Source organism: Urocitellus parryii, chromosome 4, assembly GCF_045843805.1.
Source record: "Urocitellus parryii isolate mUroPar1 chromosome 4, mUroPar1.hap1, whole genome shotgun sequence".
NCBI lineage: Eukaryota > Metazoa > Chordata > Mammalia > Rodentia > Sciuridae > Urocitellus > Urocitellus parryii.
Genome location: NC_135534.1, coordinates 73,801,128 through 73,824,766, shown reverse-complemented (window position 1 = coordinate 73,824,766; position 23,639 = coordinate 73,801,128). Strand labels below are relative to the sequence as shown.

Genomic DNA, 23,639 nt, shown 5'->3' with positions numbered 1-23,639 from the left:
TTAGCATTATCTAACTTCACTTAGCATTATCTTCTCTAACGCCATCCATTTACCTGCAAATGGCATGATTTTATTCTTTTATTGCTGAGTAATATTCCTTTGTATATGCCACATTTTTAATCCATTCACCTACTGAAGGGCATGTAGGTTGGCTCCACAGTTTAGTTATTGTGAATTGTGCTGCTATAAACATAGATGTGACTGTGTCCCTGTAGTATGATGTTTTTAAGTCTTTTGGGTATACTTTTTTAAGTCCATTGAGTTTATGCACTTGGTGGTGGGAAAACCCATGTTTCTTATTTCTGTTTTTTCCATACAAATCTGCTTCGATGTTGTCAAATAATAAAACTAGAATGTAATCCTAAAAAGTGTTTCCTGTGAAATTAAGGGATATACAGTATAATATCAATTAGATGCCTAAAATCCCAATTCATACACAAAAATCTTCCCATTTAATATTCTCTAAATGTTGGACGTTCAGTAGTATTTGTCTATATTTTATGTAAAATTTCTAACTAAAATCCATTTTCCTTTTTGAAGTGAACTAGCTAATATTTGTTTTAAACTACTATAAATTCAGTTTTTCACTTTCCTTATAAAGAATAGTTCTTGTGGAAATGGCTTTTTGATGCATGTTCATACATTACTGGTTTCCTTATTACATTCTAAGATGCAGCTTGTATACCACAAATGCCAAGAAGAATGATGTACAGCCAGCCACAAACAAACAAAATGAGTAAAGGCAGGAAGATGTCTCCTATATGAAAGCACTGCATTTCGCTGCTGATGATTCAGGCTTTGAGACCAGTCCTAACCCATGTGGGTCAGTTTAAGGGCACAACACTGAGATTTCTCATTATTTCAGTAAGCAAAGAGTTTGCCTTGGAGATTCAATCAACATTGCAGTTCACCTTCAGAGTCTCCAGATCCCCAATGTGATGAGCAGAATTTTAGAATGGCCTGTCATGTTCAGCATTTAACTGCCCTAGAGAATATGAAGATGTCACCGTGACATAGGATGGAGAAAAATCAGATTTTTTGTTCTGATCTCAACATCACTACATTCTCATTGAGCAACTGAACCTTTCTAGTCTCTGTAAGAAGATTCTAAGGGTCTCACAAGATATTCTTTAAGGATAAGGAAAGAACTAATACCTGGGTTATAATCCTGTTAAATATCTATATGACAGAGTTTCTCTTAAACCTCACGACTAGACAAGATACTAATTTGTTAGTCAAAGTTTGGACTTCATAGGAAAAAAGATACTTGGATGCTTTAATTATTTCACCTTAATGTGTAAAACTATAACAGAAAGTAGCATAACAAAATAAATGATTTACTGATATCTAAAAAAGAAGTGAAATTTTCCCCAATAAAACCCTTCCATTCTTAATTTTTTTAGCAGCCATGGGATTGCTAACTGCTGATTGAAGCTGTTATGCATAAAATAAGACCACATTTCTAGCTTCTTTAGCTATGGCATGAAAATTTAGGGTCCTGAATTTGATGCAATATTTTTCTTCTTTTTTAGAATAATACTCCATCTTACATGATTTCTTTATTGCTCATAATTTCAATTTTCAGCAAATCATCATTAGTCAAATATAACACATTGTCTTTTTATCAATCATCAGAACTTTTGCCTATCAGTCAACGCATTGTGTTTTTCGTCATTTGTGGGGCGGGGGGTGGGGATTCAAGATTTTCTGTATCATTGTCAATCTCTGACCAACATCCAAATCCAAGAATTGCTTTTACATTTTTGGCATTCCAATTTGAGTTATAAGAACAAAAAATTGGAACCCATTTGTTTTTTCTAAATTTAAACTTTTTACTTTCCTTCATAAAGCATATTCTTAATTCAGTTTTTTTTTTTGGGGGGGTAGAATCAAAAAGCTAAGTGAAAAAAATCTTTATTTTATAAGTATTTTCTGATCTTTACAGTTGTACTCTTACATTTAACTTGGCAGTAATGGTTCTAACTATATATTATTTTTGAGTATTTCTAGGTCAACAAGCTCACTCTTGATAGAAACAAGTATTTCAAACACTTGATACTTCATTTGTATGACACTTAATCAAACTGTATAATAATAAAAACAAGTGCCATAGGGATTAGCAGATTTAAGAATGATCACAACTGATTCTTAATAAGCACATGAGTCACCTGGAAGGAATAGAAATTTATGACATAAGCATTGCACTTAGTCCTCCTGTCACTGAGGGCTTTATCTGTTAAAAGGATCCCAAGTAAGAGAACTTAGCAGGGAGTGTTGAGGACTAGGTATTGACATGGAGGAAAGATTGTAACGATCTGCTATAATGCATGATCTTTGCCCTTTATTGTAATAAATTGACTTAAGTAAAAAATGTAAAAAAAAAAAGTTTGATACTTGAAGATGACACACACACAAAAAAAGGGTGAAATTCTATAATACCAAGTACACTTTAAATGTTTTATAAATACTTATTTAATTGAATTGATGATCCAAAGTTAGCTTAGCAATCTTAAAAATTAGATCAAAATCAATATTATTAAATCTGACATGCAACTATATAGAGTTTCTAAAAATCCAATGCACAAGTACATAGTAGATATTATCTTTAATCATTTGATGCCAAAAACATATGAGAAGTTAGGTTGACCCTAAACTTAACAAAAAAGCTCAGCAGAGTTAGAAATCTATGTTATATTGGGCTCTGTTAACCAGAGTATGGAATCCAGATGGAGGAAAATCAGCAACTCTTGGCACTCTGCCCTCGTCTGAACACGTCTGGAACTTTGAGTTCATGTCTAGATTCTGTGGCCTAAATAGAAATCAAAAGAAATATGTAAGCACATACATGGCAAGATAACTAGAAATTTTAAAACCAATTCATAAATATAGAACTAAATGTGTTAGGACTATTTATTTGTAGGAGTGCAAGACTCACGGCATATCTTAATCACTCAGTGGCTAATCAGGATCCAGATGTGGATCCTCTAGAGAAGAAAGATATTTTTATTAACTATAGCTGACCTGCTAAGGATCATATTCCTCACATGTTTAACAGAACATTAACAGGTTCTACTAATAGTGCTGTGATCATCACAGTCCATGACAGAACTATTAATTCATTTCTCTTAGCTCCCCCACATGAACACCAAAGTCTTATTATCTGGGAGTTCTAGAAAAGAACACAACTACACCTGTACCCTAGAAAGAACAGGCCTCTTAAAATATGCTTCCAGCCAGATCACTAGCAAAGTATTTTCTCCAAAAAGAGAGCTCTTATATATTATTGGTGGTAGAGTAAGTTAGTACAGTCAATAGGAAAATATTTTGGAGGATTCCTAAAAAAAAAAAAAAAAAAAAAAACCAGCTACTGGCTACTGCATGATCCAGCAATCCCACTATTGAATATTATCCAATAAGATAATTATTTCAGAATGTTACAGATACCTGCACTTCAATGTTTATTGCAGCACTGATCACAATAGCCAGGATATGGAATCAGCCTAACCATCATCCATCAACAGATGAATGGGTAAAGAGGATGTGGTACATATACACAATGAAATACTACATAGTCAAAAAATATGAAATCCTGTTATTTACAACAACATGAATGGACCTGGAGGACATCAGGTTAAGTGAAATAAGCCAGGTACAGAAAGACCAATGCCAAATACTCTTATTCATGGGGAATCTAAAAATATTACTCTCATAGAAGTTGAGATAGAATAATGGTTTCCAGAGATGATAGAGGAGAGATGAGGAAGGGTTGGTCCATGAGTTAATGTTAGTTAAAAGGAATAAGTTCTGGTGGTCAGTGGCAGAGTCAGACAAACATAGTTACCAGTAATACATTGTGGATCTCAAAATGGCTAAAAGGGGATTTTTTTAAAAAATAAACTCACCATAAAGACATGATAAAAAGATTAAGGTGATTGATATGCTAATTGCCCTGATTTGATCATTACTCTACAATCAAAACATCATATTGTACTTTATAAATATTTTGTGTCAATCAATAATTAATTTTAAAATGTTTTTACATGCCTCCTCCATAACTCCTTCTTATCCATTCTTGAATATTTTACCTCCAAATACATTAAATAAAAGTATCCCCTTAATTCCTACAACATTACTCAAGTTTGGGGATTTATTAATTTTCTCCATCATGATGATTAACTATTAGTCTCCCCAACTGTAGATTTTTTCATCTTCCTTCAATTGCTTACACTATTTTTAGGTTTACCTTTCTGAATCATAAATATTATCGTCCTAATACCCCAAGGCCTTCACTTACCAGCCTTGAGAAGCCTACTAAGAAAAAGCCAGCCCCTTGGCAAGATATTAATTGCGCTCATTACCCACCCTCTATCAGCTATCTGGCCTGATCACTTTCTACTCTGCTTTGGCCAAGCCAAACTGATCAAGATTCCCAGCACGCACCACATACTTAAACCCTTCTTGGTATTGATCATGTTTTTCTAGTTTCTTACAATGACTCCTTTTACTTGTCCACATTTTAAATTAAATATATGTCCTTTAAACATATATTTATGTTTATTTAAAACTTAGATGGTAACAAAGTATGCCTGGGAATGTACTGAAAATTTTTATCTATTTGATTTCACTATTTCCTTCTTTATCTGATATTTATTGAAGACCATGAGACCAAACAATCAGTCATCCTAAGCAATTCACATAATTTCTGGTATATAAGAAGTGCCTAATTAACATTTGTTGAGCATAACCAGGACATATAAATAATTATACCAAAAAAGTCATGTCAAGTGTCAATGAAACAATAGGAAGAATAAACAGCATCTTGGAGGATGTGATGACGTTCTGTATGTGAAGCAAAGCATTAAAATCGCATACTACAGCAACACAGAAACATCAATGTTTATAGCAGCACACTTCACAATAGCCAAGTTATGGAACCATCCCATGTGCCTGTCAATAGACGAATGGATAAAGAAACTATGGTATATACGCACAGTGGAGTTTTACTCAGCTATAAAGAATGAAATTATGGCATTTTTCAGTAAATGGATATAACTAGAGAACATCATGCGAAGTGAAAAAAGAGTTAGGGTTAAGGTCAATGTTTTCTCTCATACTTAGAAGCTAGAATGAAATTAGAGGGGGAATCCCATGAATATAGAAGGTAAATAAGTGGAGTAGATGGACGTGGTTGAAGGGGGAGGGAGAGGGATGGAAAAAAGAGGGAACTATGGAATGAAATTGACCATATGATGATATGAACAAATATAAATATACCACAGTTAATTTCATCTTTATGTATATCCATAAAGCACCAATTTTAAAAAATAGAAGAGCAGTACAGTAGAAGGAGGAGAACAGGGGAGGAAGGAGGGATGAAAAGAGGAACTACTGGAGACTAACATGGAACAAATTATATTTCATGCATGTAGGATTATGTCAAAATTAACCCCACTATTATGTATAATAACAATGCACTGATTAAAAAAACATTAAAAAATAAACAAGAGTATTGGCAAGAGTATTATGGTGTAAAGCATGCACACAGAAATACACAGAATAATAGAAAACATAAGAAAAAATTAAGATCAAATAAATGATAGGTATAAGTTTACAAGAATAAGTTGAACAGTTAAATAAGACAAGGGTTGCAGATCTTTGGAAATGTGAATGAAGAAAAAGACAATAATGGAAATACACGAGGAGGTATTGTAATAATAAATGGCACTTTACAAGTTACACTGGTAACTTTAGTAATATCATTTCATGAATTAAGGACACAAAAATGTGTCGTATTCTCTACTAAAACAATAATTCAAATTTAATATTGCAAAATATTGGAAATACCACTTATCCTGCCTCTTATTACTTTAGAGAAGGAGAACATTAACAAACCATTTATTATCACCAACTAGGTCTTTAGTTCCACATGTAATAGAAGAACTTTAGTTCAGATACTCAAAAAATGTTTAAAGCAAGCAATAGGAATGTATCCTTCAGCACCATTCAGATGCTGTTTCCTTAAGCAACAGATAGGGAGTCTTTCCTTTGGAAAATCAGTTATTGGACAGGAGAATCTTATGCTTTGGCTCAGTTTTATTCAGTGACCTCATAATTTAAACAAGCAGTAAAACTGATACTCTCTCTACATCTTTAAAAGTCTTTTTTTAATTGATTTTATTTTTCTTAAATACATGACAGCAGAATGCATTACAATTCTTATCACATATATAGAGGACAATTTTTCATATCTTTGTATATAAAGTATGTTCGTGCCAATTCATGTCTTTATACATGTACTTTGTTGTTGTTGTTGTTGTTTCATTACAATTCTTATTACACATATGTACCACAAGTTTTCATATCTCTGTTTGTATATAAAGTAGGTTGACACCCAATTCGTATCTTCATACATGTATTTTGGATAATGATGTCCATCACATTCCACCATCCTTGCCAATCCCCTGCCTCGTATCTTTTCCTCCCTCCCCTCTTCCCTATCTAGAATTCATCTATTCTTCCCATGTTCCCCCTCCCTACCCCACTATGAGTCAGCCTCCTTATATCAGAGAAAACATTCGGCATTCATTTTGGGGGGATTGGCTAACTTCACTTAGCATTATCTTCTCCAACTTCATCCATTTACCAGCAAATGCCATGATTTCATTCTCTTTTATTGCTGAGTAAAACTCCATTGTGTATATATACCACATTTTTTTATCCATTCATCCACTGAAGGGCATCTAGGTTGGCTCCACAGTTTAGCTATTGCAAATTGTGCTGCTATTTGGCTGTGTCCCTGTAATATGCCGTTTTTAAGTCCTTTGGATATAAACCAAGGAGAGGAGGGATAGCTGGGTCAAATGGTGGTTCCATTCCCAGGTTTCCAAGGAATTTCCATACTGCTTTCCATATTGGCTACACCAATTTGCAGTCTCACTAGCAATGTATGAGCGTACCTTTTTTCCCCACATCCTCGTCAACACTTATTGTTGTTTGTCTTCATAATAGCTGCCATTCTGACTAGAGTGAGATGATATCTTATAGTGGGTTTTGATTTGCATCTCTCTAATTGCTAGAGATCATGAACATTTTTTCATATATTTGCTGATTGATTGTATGTCCTCTTTTGAGAAGTGTCTGTTCAGGTCCTTGGCCCATTTGTTGATTGGGTTATTTGTTTTCTCAGTGCTTAGATTTTTTAGTTCTTTATACCCTAGAGATTAGTGCTCTGACTGATGTGTGAGGGATAAAGATTTGCTCCCAGGATGTAGGCTCTCTGTTCACCTCACAGATTGTTTCTTTTGCTGAGAAAAAACTTCTTAGTTTGATTCCATCCCATTTATTGATTCCTTGGTCTTAATTCTTGTGCTATAGGAGTTTTATTAAAGGAAGTTGGGGCCTAATCCCACATGATGAAGATTAGAGCCTACTTTTTCTTCTATTAGACACAGAGTCTCTAGTTTAATTCCTAATTCTATTTTGAGTTAAGTTTTGTGCATGGTGAGAGATAGGGGTTTAATTTAAAAGTCTTGGTAAGGTTTACTTCCCAGTCAGCTGATTTAGCACATCAACCGAGGAACCTAAATATGGAGTTGGTGCCACTGATTTTCTACCAAGTGACAGAGACTTCCCCAGAAATCAGTGCTATGACATGGTGCTGGGCCTTTGTCCTGCTCATCCTATTCACTCATCTTTCATTGCTCCAATATTCATAAATATCTAAGACTTATGCTTGAGCTAGTGTATATAGGACAGGGAAATTGTTCTCAAGTGATGATGTTCTTCAAAAGTCACCAACATGGAAGTTTGGCTTACATGGTGAAAAATATTTGTGTTATTTTATACCAAAAAAAAAACCCAAAACAAAACAAAAACATAGCTGGGCACAGTGACACATGCCGATAATTCCAGTAGCTAGGGGGGCTGAGGCAGGAGGATCCTGTGTTCGAAGCCAGCCTCAGCAAAAGTGAGGTGCTAAGCAACTCAGTGAGACCCTTTCTCTAAATACAAAATAGGGCTGGGGATGTGACTCAGTGGTCAAGTGCCCCTGAATTCTACCTTTCTGAACTTTCTGAACTAGTACTCCCCCGCAAAAAAAAAAAAAAAAAAAAAAAAAAAAAAATGTGTTTTTCTATAGTCTGATCAGAGCTATGATTTCATACTTAAATAAGACAACATGGTTTGTCTCAGAGCACCAAGCACTCTGGAGCCAGCCAACCTAAGGTCTACTCGTGCCACCTACTAGCTGAGAGATATGGGACTTAATTTAATTTCTGTCAAAAATGGATGTACTTCCTAGTTGTCCATGTTGTTACAAAGTTTGAAAGAGATATGTCATGGGGCAGAATTCAGAAAGACAGTGAAAAACTGGGCATAGTGGTACATGCCTGTAATCCCAATGGCTTGGGAGGCTGAGACAGAAGGATATCAGTTCAAAACCAGCCTCAGCAAAAGTGAGGTGCTAAGCAACTCACTGAGACCCTGTCTCTAAATAAAATACAAAATAGGGCTGAGGATGTGGCTCAGTGGTTGAGTGCACCTGAGTTCAATCCCCAGTACAAAAAAAAAAAAAAAAGTGAAAGAGTATCTTCTGTGTCAAGCCTGGATTGAGACTGTACAGGTAAGTCCAAAACTTTGCTCACAAGGTATATTTAATTTAGTAGGAAAAACGGGCACATGAATAAGTTGTGGTGGTCTCAGTCCTGGTGCTGCTGTGATGTGTGGAACTGATGGAGTGGCAGCATGGACACTGGGTTAGCTGTGCTGGAAGGCAGGAAACTGTCACAGCTACTTCACAGAAGAGGTGCTGGACGGTCTGTAGGAACATGGTAACTCAGAAGAGGAGGGTAGACTGAGAGTAAGGGTTTTAAGATGAAGAACATTCCAAGCCCTTAGCACTCCAGTGTTGAAAGTTATAAGTATTGGCTGTAGTTTCTTGCACTGGCTTTTTCTCTTGCAGTTCTCAGAATTCATGTGGCTGGGCTCTGCCTGAGGAGGTGGAGGAGACAGGCACTGGCTGCCTATCATTGTTAATCACAGTAGCTCTATAACACAGTGTCCATGTAAACAACAATATGGAAAGAATGGAATCTGTTTCATCCCAAGAAGAGATGCTTAGTGTTTCTTAAAATACCACTTTCTGTCACTGTCTGGCAGCTCCCATACTATTTTAAGTATGTCCCCTGCAGGTGTAGTTTAGACATTGCTATCTGGAAGTTATAGAAATTCACTTCTGTCTCTAGGTCTTGACTATCAAATAATCCACTGTATTTGTTTTCATAGAATAAAAGGGTAATTATATGTTGTGAAAGAATCTGTTTCAAATTTAAGAGAAACTGGCTGACTTTTCCTGTGTAACATAAAAGGAGTCAAATTCTCTGAGCACTTCATGGTATTATTTGCATTTAAGTGTCACTAAAACTTTAAAAGGGACATTAATTGGCATAATTTAGGATAGACTAATAATTAGTCATAAGGTGTTGATAAGTCAATAGAGAATACTGAATATTTCTTTGCTTTAATTATGTAGGCTGGGCTAATAACGAGGACATTATCAGGGATTCCAGTTACTCATGAATCACCCTTAGTAAGAATCATCAGTCTTCACCCAAGAACTATCATTACTTTCTGAAGAAACTAGTGGAAGATAAATGGTAGAGGAAAGGATTAGACTCATTGTACAAAAGAAATACAATTAGCAAATAAGCACATAGGGAAAAAATGTTCTCACTAAAAAAGAAATGTTCATTGCAAATCTGGATGTCATTTTGTACCTATTAAATTTTCAGGGAATTAAAAACATATGATGCCAATATTTGTAAAACTAGGTAAAACTGGTAATGATATATAACTGGCAATGTTATTGCCCCTAAAAGGTGTGTATATATATACACATACATACACCTTTTAGGGGCAATAACATTATACAAAGCTTTTAAAAATAATGACATAAATCAAGAGTATAATGTTTGATGCATTTGGGGAAATACCTCAAAAAGAAGTTGTAGAACATGAAAAAAGTAATTGATAACAACATGATAATTATAATACTGTTTATATTATTAAAATAATAAAAGTAACTTAAATATTCAGCTATAAAGGATAACTAAATAAATTATATCTTCATAGGAAGTAATACTATATAACACCAGAATAATAATTATAGAGTTCTTATCAGAAATGCTTAAATTATAATGTTAGGAAAAGCATATGACATGAAGTTGCATATATTCATATATATATTGAACTAAGTGAAATACACGTAGACATATAGAGTCAGGAAGATATGTAGAAAGGACGTACACTTGGCAAAAGATAGGCTCTAATTTTGATTTTGTTCCACATTTATAAGCTGTTCATTTCTGACAAGCTGTGTAAATTCAAAGTGTTTTGGTTTTTTAAATATAAAACAGACATACTCATATCTACCTTATAGAACGACCATGAGAATTAAATTAGATAACTCCTTAAAGTTTGAGAGACAGTAATGGAAGAACGGATGGATGAATATTTTTACTTTCTCCTACTTTTCTTGCCATTAATTTTTAAGTAAACTTATTGTGTACATTTAAGATATGCAACACCATATGATAAGCACATAACAGTATAAGGATTACTATCCAGAGGCAAATTAAAACATGAATCATCACACACAGTTACCCTTTTTAGTTGTTTTGTTTTTGAGGCAAAATCAGCTAAAATCTACTTATTTAGCATAAATCCCAAATATAATACAATTTTATTAACTATAGTCCTCATACTATACATTAAGCAAAACTTAATCATTCTATATATCTTCTACTTTGATTCTCATTGATTTTATAATGTTTCATAATAGAAAATGCTTTTAATTTCATATTTATCACCAAAGTTGTATGCTGTGCAAAAATATACAGCTTGCGTATTGACTATATGTCTAACAAAAGAATCTAAATAGATACTCTTTTTTATTACTAAATATCTCAAAGTATTCCTTCTCCCAAATTGCTTTAGTTTATCTATGTAAAATATAGCTCTTAGTGTGCGATAGACATTGTTGTGAACACTGTATTCTGAATTCTTATAGCAACCCTACCAGGAAAGCACTATTACTATTTTTATAGGTGGTAAAAATGAGGAACTGACACACATAGAGGTTTAATATTAAGCAGGTCACACTGGGAGATGTGGATGAGTCAGGCTCTGAACTCTGCCGTTCTGGGCCCATGATGTGAGTCCTGAATGCAATCCTGCTTTTCCACTGGCTATTCAAAGCACATTCATTGAATATCTGTGGTGCTTGGCTCTGTGAGGAACACAAAAGGTAATCCTTGATTTGAAGTCATTCTTTAGGATTTAGCTCTGGTATGAAAATTCTTCTCCCCTAGCCTCGGTAAATGTCATCCATGTTATGACAAAATGCTACTCAGAGAGAGATATCCCTTCTCACCCAAAATAACCAACATTCTGAATGAAAATCTCTGCAGTCTATAACTTGGCTCTGTGTGGCAATGTCAGTGTTTTCAAGGTGTGTGCTGAGAAATCCTAGAGCTTTGCAAAGTTGTCTAATGCTCCATAAATATTTGACTCAGATTTTTCTTTATACATATGTGTATATATACACACATTCATATCCCACATATATGTGCAGCTAATATTTCAACTAAAATAATAAATTAACAAACTGCAAACTAAAATTAAAAATTCATTCAAATTGTTTTTCTATTGGATTATTATTGTGCCTTTTTCAGATGAAAGATCCACCTCCATCTCATTCTAATTGAAGAATTTCTGAGATTGCAAGGAAAATTCTTACAAATATGAAAAATTATGATAGCATGATGGTTAAGAATAATGACAGAAAAGAGAGATGGCATTTCAAGCACATTTATTTACCATGTGACTTTGACTTAGCTTCTAAACCTCTTTATAGTTTAATTTCCTCATTAATTAAATTGAAACTACCTTGTGGAGATATTAGAACTAAAAGGTGTAAACATATTATGCACTTTAGGAAGTGACAAAGTGAAAATAATTGCCAGTAAATATTAGATATTACTATTTTTATTTCAACTGCTTATCTACAAAATTTTTTTTCTCTAGTTACATGCAACCAAAACAAAATTAAGAATTACATTAAATTTTAAGATTAATATGCAACTGAAATTCTTATTTTTCAAGCTTATTAAATTCATCAGTTTGTTATTAATTAATTTTACAAATGTTGCTAATAAATAAATATATACCAATGAAATACTACTCGTGTTTTATAGATCGGGCTTTGAATAAAATTTTATTAATGAAAATATTTATTAGCTCAAAAAATATGTTGAATAATAATTAAACTTATGTTTTGTGCTCTGTTTTATTCCAAGGGGAAAAATTACCTTACCTAAGTATGTTTGTTTCTTTTTATGTCTACTTATCATTTAAAGGTTACTTTAGAATAATGCATGTTGAACTTAAATTATGAGGATATATTGACCCCTTTATCTGATAAACTGCTATATTTTTGTGAGTTATTCTACTTATCACCAAAGATTTCATCTTTACTCTCTATATTTAAATATTGGCTCTTTTCTTGACAATAAGACTGTTAAAATTTGCAGACATTTTAAATGAATGAGCCATGTTCTTTTTTTTCTCTTTTCTTGCAGTCATTCCCAACACAGCACTGCGACCCGTCAGCCTTCAGTGACTCTCCAACGGGCCATCTCCCTAGAAGGGTAAGATAATAATTCAGAGTATTCTCTTAAAATGTGCAACCTTTGAACCTAAAGAAAGTGTCCCTTCCTCTTTCTCTCATCCCTCTCCTCTCCAATGTCATCAGCATTTATGTAGCTCATATTATGTGCCAAGAACTGTTAGGTACTAGATTTAACAAATCAAATAAAATCTTATCTTAGCCTTCAGGAGGCTCATTGTCTAGTGTGAATAACAGAAATACAAACTCATATTTTCAATACAGTACAAGCATTAAATAGTACAGGATATATGTATAAGAGATTAATGAAGGATCCCGGAGGGGTACCTGACAGAGAAGAGGCATCAAAAGCAGCTAGGAGAGCAAGTCAGTGTGGTTTCAGAGAAAATATAACTTCTAAGATTTTTTTTGAGCTACACACCCAGCCCTATATGTAACTCTAGAGCTGAGAACTGATGCATTCATGGATATTTGCCCAACAACCCAAGTTTGTGGACATTTCTGCAAGGGAAGAGAAAAGAAAGTAGAATTTATTGAGTGCTTATTACATGCCATGCGCTTGTGCATGGCATGTAATAAGCACTCAATAAATTAGATATATATATCTAATCTTTCTATCTTTCTATCAATCAATCAATCCATCCATCTTCTGTCTATCAATACATCTTATCTGGTTTCATTTCAAAATCATTCTCTGAGATATATATCTTTTTTATTTCCTAAACCATGATTCTCAGAGAGATTAAATTATTTTTATACTACTTACATAAAAAATAGTACAAAATCAAGTCTGATTCTACTATATGGTTCTGTCCTCTGTAATTATATGAAGACTTTTTTTTTTTTTTGGCAGTGCTGGGTCTTGTACACTCTAGGCAAGCACTCTACTACTGATACCATTGAGCCACATCCCCAGCTCATGAAAAGTCTTCTTAAACCCTAATCAGACACAGTTACAAATAGTAAAGAATTTCCTAGCATAAAAAATGATGAAGAGCTATAATTTACACTTCTAATAAATCATTACATAGAATCAATAAGCTATTGTTTTGGAGATTCACATGCATTCTTTGTTGTTGGAATGTTCCTTGTAATAGAGGGGAGGGTGTAGAGACAAATCTCACCAGTTATCTCTTCTTTACCTGTCTTGTTCCTTATGAACAGCCTTCTTGGCCAGGCTTAGGGTGGCTACCATTCCACATTTTGATCATTAACTTAACAACTTCCTCTAGAAATGTTAAGTAATGACATTTCCTTCTAAAGCCATTTTCAAATCTTTTCTTTCTTTTTTCTTATTAATAAAAGCTTATTAAGAGTTTGCTAATGAGCATTTTTTTATTTTCCACTCTTTTTCTCTTGAGTTAAATGAACTCTGCTACAGACATAATTACTAATTTTAACTCTTCATAAGATGAACTAGCCAAAGGGGAGAATAGTACAGAACTTACCAACTTTTTATAAAAGTAGCAGGTACATGTTAGAATCTCAATAAGTACTAGTTGAATACATACTTAGTTAAGAGTTGTGAAAAAACAAGCAAAAATATTTAGCACTTAAATTAGTTTGAAGACTCAGATTTAACACTTGTTCTAAAACGCTTATGTATGCATTTAGTTATGTAAAGCATTTCTGAATATAAAATAAAACATTTGGGTTTTAAATAATTTCCCATTGCTGGAATATTTAGAAGAAAAAAATCTCAGTGATCCTCAATAAAACACAGAACACTAAAGTTCATGCTGCATGTTCCCAACTGGCTATCAGATCAAGAGCTAATGGGGCATATAATTATTGTTACTGAACATAGAGGGAAAGTTATTTTTCATTTTACATAGACTAATGAGTCTTTAGTAGATTTCTCATTAAGTTGTTAAATTGCTTAGTGGAAATCTGTTATTTCAAAACTCTTCTTCCTAATGTTTTCATGACAGCAACTACGTAGGATATTTAAAAATAAATATAGTTTAAAATGTCATACCTTTATATAACTTGCACCCAAGTTTCTGTTTACTTAATATAAAATAAGTGGAGATATTTCTGATTTCCAGTTAAGCTGATCTCTGGAGATAACAAAACTGTCTTAACTGAGCCCTCTATCACCACTGTTTTTAAATTGATATCTGAATCATCTGTACCTATGCCAGACAAAACAAGGCAGAATAATATCCCCAATGACAGTGTGAGCTCTGTGCTCTGGGTTCAACTTGACAGACACAGCCCACACTTTAATCTCCTCTTCCTCCTGAGATACTATTAAAAGGCAGCTAATGGAATTTTAAAAGGGAGAATCCAATAGTGATAAAAGGAATGAAAGTCTGTATCAAAGGCCAAAATGTCACATTTCTGGACAAGAAAAAGCCAATGATGTGTACTGGTGGATGAAGCAGATCAAAGTAGTCCTGATTTTAGATTACCCTTGGAAACAGGGGCCACCATCTACATGTTGGACAGTAATCTCCTCTCACCTATTAGGGATACATCTCAAGACCCCCATTATATGTGAAACTGTAAATAGTACCAAATGCTGTAATTATTGATTTATCTATCTTAGCTAAGCAATTATCGCTGTGGCCATAATTTTGAGATGCAACAGCAAAATAGGCATGAATTCTTTTTTCCTTCACATTTTCATAGACAGAAAATTCATTTTTACTTAGATCTTAGTAACCTCAATATACAATTTCTTTTCTTTATTAAGTCAAGAACTTCCACCTTTTCAATTAAAAGAAACACATTGGGGCTTAACTCTTGGGCATATCTGAATTGCCGGTGGAATCACTCTTGTGCTTTGTAGTCATTATTAAGTAAAACAAGGGCTACTTGAACACAAACACTGTGGTACCAGTCAAACCATCTGGTAACTGAGACAGCTACCAAGTGAGCTGTCTACAAGCCACGCAGTTCGCATGTATAGTGTGGTTACACTGCAGGAAGTGATGATTCATGTCCTGGGCAAAGAGAGCAAAGATTTCATCATGTTACTCAGAATGGAGCATAATGTAAAACATGAATTGCTTATTTCTGGAGTTTTCCATTGAATATTTTCAGACCATGGTTGACTGTGGATAACTGGAGCTGAAGAAAGCAAAACGTGGATAAGGGGAAGCTACTGCATTCCATGTGAATGGCTTCTCCTAGAGTTGTTTTTCTGGAATTTCACCCACAAAACACTCCACCACAAGGTACTAGCACTGTGTGAAGGGTCCTGCAGCTTAGAAGAGAGAAGATCTGCCTAGTAGAACCCAGGAAACTCATAGACTTCAGGGCAGTGACAAGAAATAGGATGGAAAGCAAACTCTGAGAATAGGAACAAAGATGCCCCCACTCAGCACGCAGCCTAGAGTGCAAAAGAGCTTCCAGGCAAGATTCTTGTCTGAAGAAATAGGATCACTCTCCTGGCAAACCTAAATGAGCTACTTTGAGTGTCAGCCCCCACAGCAGAGCCCATTAGGGTATACCAGTTAGCTGGCAGTTTCAGATTTGCTCCTCTAACCTGAAGCTTTTCATTTTAAAAGGCTTGGACTTTATCCACATCCCCTGTCAGCTGTTCTACTACTTAATTCTCAAATGTGAATAGACAGCTGCAAGTTACCAAACATTTCAACAAAACCTGCAAAATAGCACACACAAGATTAAAACACACATGCAAAGAGAAAGGCTATCCTAAGGAAACAGAGGTGATTTTGGAAACAAAATAGAATTTAAAGAAATACACAATATAAGCATTCCTTTAGCAATATGAGTGACCACTAGAATTAAGGCTGAAATGGTGAGATGGATTTCCTCTGGGAAGTCATGTAGGATTCTCAAAGGAGGTAACAAAAATTGAATTTTGAGGAATGTGTTTGGAGAAAGATAGAGGTTCAAAAAGAAAGGAACAGAAAATCATGTGCAAAAACCTGTAGTTCTTTGCTAATGCTGCTAGGATTAAGAAGCACCTTTAGCTACTCAAAAAGCTTTGTTTCATCCAGAAAAATACACTTTATTTTATGTTATCCTCCTCATATTCTAAAATTTCAAGGTAATTTTAGAGGCATTCTTAGAGAAAAAATTTTCTAGTAAGAAATGTTTTCATGTCAGTGAAACAGCTGCTCTGGGATGTGTTGACCACCTTTACAAAAAGCACTTAAGAAGAAACTAGATGGCCACATTCAGGGATGCCGTGGAAGAAATTATCTGTGGGATAAATGGTTAGTGTAATAATTGGCCCCACCCAAAAATAACCTTAAATCCAGAAGTCTGTGAGTATCCAAAAGAGAACAAAAAAGTAGTCTTGCCTATAAACAGGTGCATCTAAGGGAACTCATCCTTTCAGATTAACTGCTTTGTATTTTGATATCATTATTATATTTTTGCAAGAGGACAGTCAATTGCACTGGGACACCTACAGGCCACTGTTAGCCACAAGAGAAATCCTCCTCATATTCTAAGCACATTCAAGGCTCTTGATACCATGGGGGCCTGGGAGACTCTGATGTACCCATGTGGGGGCCTGGGCAGGCATCCTTTCCAAGGAACACTCTGGGAACACCACCTTGATTGGAATTATTCTCTCTCATTTTCTACCAAACTCCTTTTGCCTCAGTAGAAGAGGTTGATTTACTGTTAAATATGCTTCAAATTTCTCAGGATGATGCTGACTTACAAGACTCAGTCTACTATGTGCCCAGACATTTAGTTTCAAAATATATGGTTACTACAGAAAGTGACCTAAAATACAGATCATCACTGAGTCAGGACCTACACCCCAGAGTTGCTTCTTCCTACTATGTGGATTTTAACTGATCTCTCAGTTACCACAAAAAGCAATGAGGTTGAAGGACATAAACCATGTCTCAAATGTCTTCCAACTCTTAACATTTTGAGACAAAAGGTTGTCTTATGCACATGTAGGAATATTCCTAGATATGGATCCTGAACTTCTGAGGAACCACTGGACTCTTAGTGGCTAACCCTCTGGAACAGTTGGCTTGAATCATCTCTACCCACACACTTGGAGGACAGTGGGCATCAATGTTCAACTTCCTCCAATGCACCTCTACACCCTGACCCCAAAAGCACACTAAGAAAAGTCTGAAGGAGCCTAATATGATGATTAATACAGAGGAATTCTTTCAAATTTCAAAGAGAAGTTTTAACTCAGGTTATTAGTTGCTGAGGTCACTGGTTAAAAATTGGAGCCATTGTTTACCACAGACATTTAACTAACCACCCAAACAGGAAAGTTAATTATGGAGGATTATGTGTGTATTATCACTATATGTACTTCTCACCCTCTGTTTTGCTCTCACTCTCCTGCTGCTTAAAGAATTTGTTTATGGAGAATGTAAGAAAAAGAGAAGAACAGCTGGTTGGTTTTTAGAAGTGCTCAAAAGAAATGAAACTTCTTCCCCATTAAAAACTACTTAGGTTTGGGATTTGCAGTCCAATTAAGACAGACCTGTCTCTTAAGTGAGAAAGCTCTGGGCGAGAGTACCAGCTGTACTGTTGCTGAGGGTCACCTGCTAAAGGATCCTCCATGATGGGAGAACTCAAGAGCATCCAGACCCTCTCCCATCCCTGGGGGAAGCAGCCTCTAGAATTTAAGCCTCAGCAGATCCATTTGGTAGGGGGTGGAAATAACCTCAGTTTGCCGTCACGTTTCCTCTTCATCTCTCTTATTCTGAAGTTTCTGCCTCTGTTCTCAAATTAGCTGTCAGTTCATTTTCCTTAGCCCCATTTCTGTTGCCTACTGATGCTTTTATTTTTTTTTTCATTTCCTGAATCCATAAAGCATCCTTTCCTCCGCCTTGTAATCTTTCTTCTTTGCACATGCAGAGCTGAAAACATAAAAGGTGTCATCATCGCAAACTTTAAGGAGTACCAAAAATTTATCAGTGTTGAAAAATGCTGAGGCTGCAGAGAGCTAGGAAATATTTAAGGGCTATCAATACATGGATCCTAATTCTCTCACAGGGCCTGGACTTCTATCGCCATCTACTGTTAAAGCAACCACTCTGCAATTTTTTTTTTAAATCTTTTGTGTGTTTTGTAATAACAGAGCACATAACTTTTATTACAAGCTGACCAATTTGGAGGCCTAAATAAGGCATTGAAATGCAAAGTGGAGCTCAAAATGATTTCTGAGGTTTTGAAATTTGTTGTCATTAAAGCCATTGTCAAAAACCCAGTTTCATAAAAGAATGTTAATAAAAGTGGAATGAACTCCTAAAGAGATGTCATTCACCTTGAAATGTACTAAATTAGAAAAAGTGGATGATTTATAGCTCCACACTGCTGGCTTATGTTTTATCCAAAAGGACTTGGAAGAAACATGAGGTAACAGATCAGAGCTCTAGTTCCTGAGAGCTGTTGGGCTGTCTGTTCAGTGGCCCCCACACACTAAGGGCTGCTCAATGCTAAAGAGTTGGAATTTATTCTTGGAGGGATGCCAAAGAATTCACTGGGGAATTTTATTTAGGATTCTTTTGTGTGTGTGTGTGTAAATAGTCCTTATTTTCTGTGCATAGTTCAACACCAATATGAGTACTTGTTAATCACCATGCATATTTCCCTTGGCAAACCATTTTATTTTTTGATAAATTAGTTTAATAAAGCCCTCAAAATAAATTGTGAAAAAACTTCCTCCTCATCATTACATAATTAAACATACCCCAAACATTGTGCTGCAAAATATTCAATTAGGAAATCCTCCCTCCCCCTTAATCATACTCATAGTTATTAATCTAATAGTATTATAGTCACCCATGATGTTGATTGAGACAACACTGATGAACTGGTTAATGTGCTTAATGAACCAAGGAGGAAAACAAAAGGCACCCCATTGCAAGTTTATTAGGCTAGCAAAAATGAATACAGGAACCATTATTTCATGACAGGGTTTAGCTGCCCAAACTGTCAGAAAGACTTCCACAGTCACAAACCTCTTAATTACAGTCCCAGCACCAAGCTTCTCTTTCTATTTGCACCACATCCCTCTTTGAGTTTTGTTCTTTTTATAATATCTCTCTAGTATTAAGGCTGCCCTTGCTGATTTGCTTCTGTTTATGATGCTACCAATCAATAATTCAATTGGGAACAGAATGATGAGCAAAGCAGACACTGACTCTGCTCTGTCTGGTGGGGAGAAGGAGACATTAGTCAAAAAATAACACAAACAAATGTAATCCAGGACTGTGCCAAGCTCTGTGAGCAAGGGGCCTCTGATACCCTAAGTGCCTATGAGAGAGGAACTGACCTTGTCATGGAGGTCATGGGCTCTCATGAGAATGACAAGTTAGGTGGTAACTAGACAAAGAGAAAAGGCTATTGTTAATTCCCACACAAGCAATGATTACAAATCTGTCTTAACATGTTACTGAGCTGAGCACAGACTAGAACAACACGAATTCAGTAGCACTTTCTATTTAGAAATATATAATAAGGAGGCTGACTCATGGTTGACTCCCTGTCTCCTCTGGAAACACCATCTGATGGAGACTTCCATTTGTTTATCAGAACTACACAGCCTCTGCATACACGTGATTATCTAAGTCCCATCTCTGATGAGCTCTGCCGTTCTTGTGGTTGTGTTTGATATATTAGGTGCTTGTTTACCTGCCTGGGTGCAGGAACTTGGAGATCCTTCCAAGCAGCCCTTGCTGCTTCCTACCCTTCTCCTTTACCAACTCCTTTCCTTGCCCTCACTTATTTTCCTAACTTATCTCCATATTTTCATTCTTTACTCTCCATTTATTTTTAAAGTTTTCTCTTTATCTCCTCATTTTCCATTCATTCTCCATGTACTAGAATTATAATTTACAAATGTGTCTCAGGGAGATTACTCTATAAGGTGGCTGGGTAAGAATCATTTATCTTATTTTCAGATGTAGGGTAGGGTAAGTGGACTTCTCACAACCACATGTTCAAGGAGAGCAGCCTTAGCAGCAGCATAGATACCTATCTCCTACCACATACTCATGCCACTAGAACAGCCTGCCCTGACAGAAATATCACAGATATCCCATCCTGTCTTTTATTCTGAATAATAAAACTCCTTCCCCATCCTGTTTTTAGCATTCACAAAAAAAGAGTCTAGACAAAAGTCCTGGTCAGAGTGGCTTTCTGGTTGCTCATCCATCACATGACTAGATAAGCATCAGTCCAGTCTGATGCAGATGTACTGGATATTACCCTTGACCTTGGATTTAACCCCTCATATAGAATTGTTTTTATTATGATTTTTACCTTGCCTGACTATGACCTGGGAGGTGGCTTGGTTGGGGAGAGTAGGGAATGAAAAGGATTGTTTTGAGCATCATTTATCAGCCTTCATTAGATTACTCATCATGAGACATCCATCTTTTTACATCCAAACTAAATCTACTGTTTTTCTCTGCATATATTGCAAATCCCTCAGAGACTTTCAAATTCTATTAGGATTTCTGTTTACTTCCTTCTCCCATCCAATTATAGGAGACTTAAAAGAAAGCACATCCATATTTTATGCCACAGGCCAGATGCTATTCTACTACCAGAAAAAAATAAGTCAGTGATCTTTATTTAATCTTTCTGCTGATTTTCAGTCTGTCAAATGTTTAGTCCACTTTTAAGATGTCAGTTAACACCTCCATTGACCAAAGGATCATGTTTGGTAAAGGACCCTCCTTGTTTCATGGACAATCAGAGTGCTCAAGAAGTACTGGGCAGGTGACAAACATCATTCATCCATCCATTTGATTAGTCACTGACTGGATTGATTAACCTTTTATTCATTCATTCAACTAAGCACTTACAGGATGTCTAGTATATGCCAAACATTCTATGTGGAAAAGGGTCCAATTTCTGCCCTTAAAGAGCTCCCAGTCTGCTGGGGGTGAAAGAATGTGGAATATTGCAGCAAGTCACTGAGATTTATCTACGTAATTTCAGAACAAAAGAATAAGCAGCTATCTTGGGGAAACTAGAAGCATTGATCCTATGCAGGTCCAGGGATTTTTATCAAGTGACTACCAAACCTGAAGGGTAAAACAGCAGTCTCTTCAAATTAGGGAAGTTCTATGCTCACATGAGCTGGTGTCAAGAGTTAGAGATTTTTCCATCTAGGCACAAGTCTGTAAAAGCCACATCGAAGTGTAGAACTGAGCCATACTCTTCACTGCCTACTCAGTTTTGCAAAGGAGAATTCTTCCATGGTCAAGAAATAATTATGAGCATTGATAAGAAATTGAATATTAATAAAATGTGTGAGCATCCCCTCTTTACACTGCCTTATCTATATCTCTGAGGTCATTGCTTGTCCTCAGTCATGTGTCCTTTGTACAGAAATCTGGTATAATTTAAAGAACAAGGTCTTTCGTCCATCTGTATCTTTATTTAGTTCCTGGCTTCAGCACTTAAAATCTGTATTACTTTGAGCTGCTACCAAATCTCTCTGAGTCTGCTTTATTAATCTATAGACTAGGGATTTGTGTTCACTTCATAGAATCATTTCAAGAGTTTATATTTTTTAAAAAATGTAAATGCTCTAGCATAGTACTTTAACAAATGGTAGGTATTCAGTAAGCGTAGGTTCCCTATCCATCTCTCTCCCTCTAACTGCCCCTTTCCATTGTGCTTGAACCTCTTCCCTCAAGCCTTTTCATAGCAGCAACCAATTGACAAAACCTGGATTTAGTATCCCTTTAACAAACACTGGCTGTGTATCTCTCACACAGCCTCAGGCAGACAGTAATGTGGAAGACAGAACATAGCATGGGATGGAGTATGCCTCAATTGTAAAGAGACAGCAAGGGTTTCAAGTACCCATCTACACTCAAAAATATATATTTCCTAATGGCAGAGCTTCAGGAATAATAGCAGATAAGAAAACAATACTTTTGGGCAAAGTGTCACCTCATGCTACTTCCTTATTTTACACCTAACAAAGTAAGTCCAGAGCCACTGAACATGGTCACTAGCTCAGAAGCATGTGCATATGTCTGTTACTTTCATCCCCAGGGTATTCAGTGAGACACATAGCATTAAAATGGTTCGCAGGAAAGTGCTGCATACCCATCACTAGGATTCCTTATAATTGCCTGTATAGCAGATCAAATATCTGCTGCAGGATTTAATATTTCTCTCTCTTCTAGATGCAGCACTCCTGAAGGGTAGCTTTTGGCTGTACCCTGCCATCTAATTATTGAGCAATCTCCAAATCAGACTCTAGATGGTTTGTAAAATTTCTTGTACTGTGACCAGAAGAATAGGGGATTCATGTTTCCTGACAACAGATTTTCTCTATACCCAGATATTAGAAGAAATAAGACAACTCTCATCTCTCACTTTTTCTCTCTCTGTGTAGTTATATAGAATAGTCAAGGCTTTTTAACAAGTAGTAAGTATGAATGCTCTTGTCACTAGTTTTCACTGGTCAGTCTTGGTCAAATCTTAATCTTTCCAAACATCTGTTTTCTTATCTTTGAATAAAATGATATTTAACTTACAGATATATAATAAAAAGTAAATATCCTTAGCTTTTAATAAACATTAATGATTATAATTAAAATTAAATCTCATTTAACAAAAAATTAAATTTGTATCATGTTTGGGTCTGAAAAACACTAAGGATAACAATAGTGGAACTAGTCTCACTAATTTTGTTGTTCCTTCATGACATATTTTATTTGTGTTGAATGCACTACAGTTTACAAAGTTATAGGGTGTCCAATCAGTATAGGTAGGTAGGTAGGTAGGTAGGTAGATCTCTCCCAATATATATGTTCTAGAAGATAATTCGGGCACAAGAAAATAACTGAAAGTTATACAAACTGCTTTTTCCCTTGGCATAGAAGGCATTCACAGTTATCAAAAATCAAGTCTTGTATTTGATAGTGTATTTGATTTTTGCAGAAGGAAATATTATCAATTCCTGGTATTGTGTGCACATCACTGTGAAGGGCTGATTTATAGGATCATTCTACTTTTAATTTATTTG

General features: G+C 35.4%; 1 protein-coding gene across 11 annotated transcripts in view; it reads left to right on the top strand.

Moving 5' to 3' along the window:
• The window catches only part of Dlg2 (discs large MAGUK scaffold protein 2), a 2,013,368-nt gene that overhangs the window by 1,613,459 nt on the left and 376,270 nt on the right, over window positions 1-23,639 (top strand). For all 11 annotated transcript variants that reach the window (XM_077797652.1, XM_026384678.2, XM_077797650.1 and 8 more), the window contains one exon: window positions 12,636-12,704. In XM_077797652.1, coding sequence (XP_077653778.1) covers window positions 12,636-12,704 — 69 coding nt within the window. The remainder of the gene's footprint in view (window positions 1-12,635; window positions 12,705-23,639) is intronic.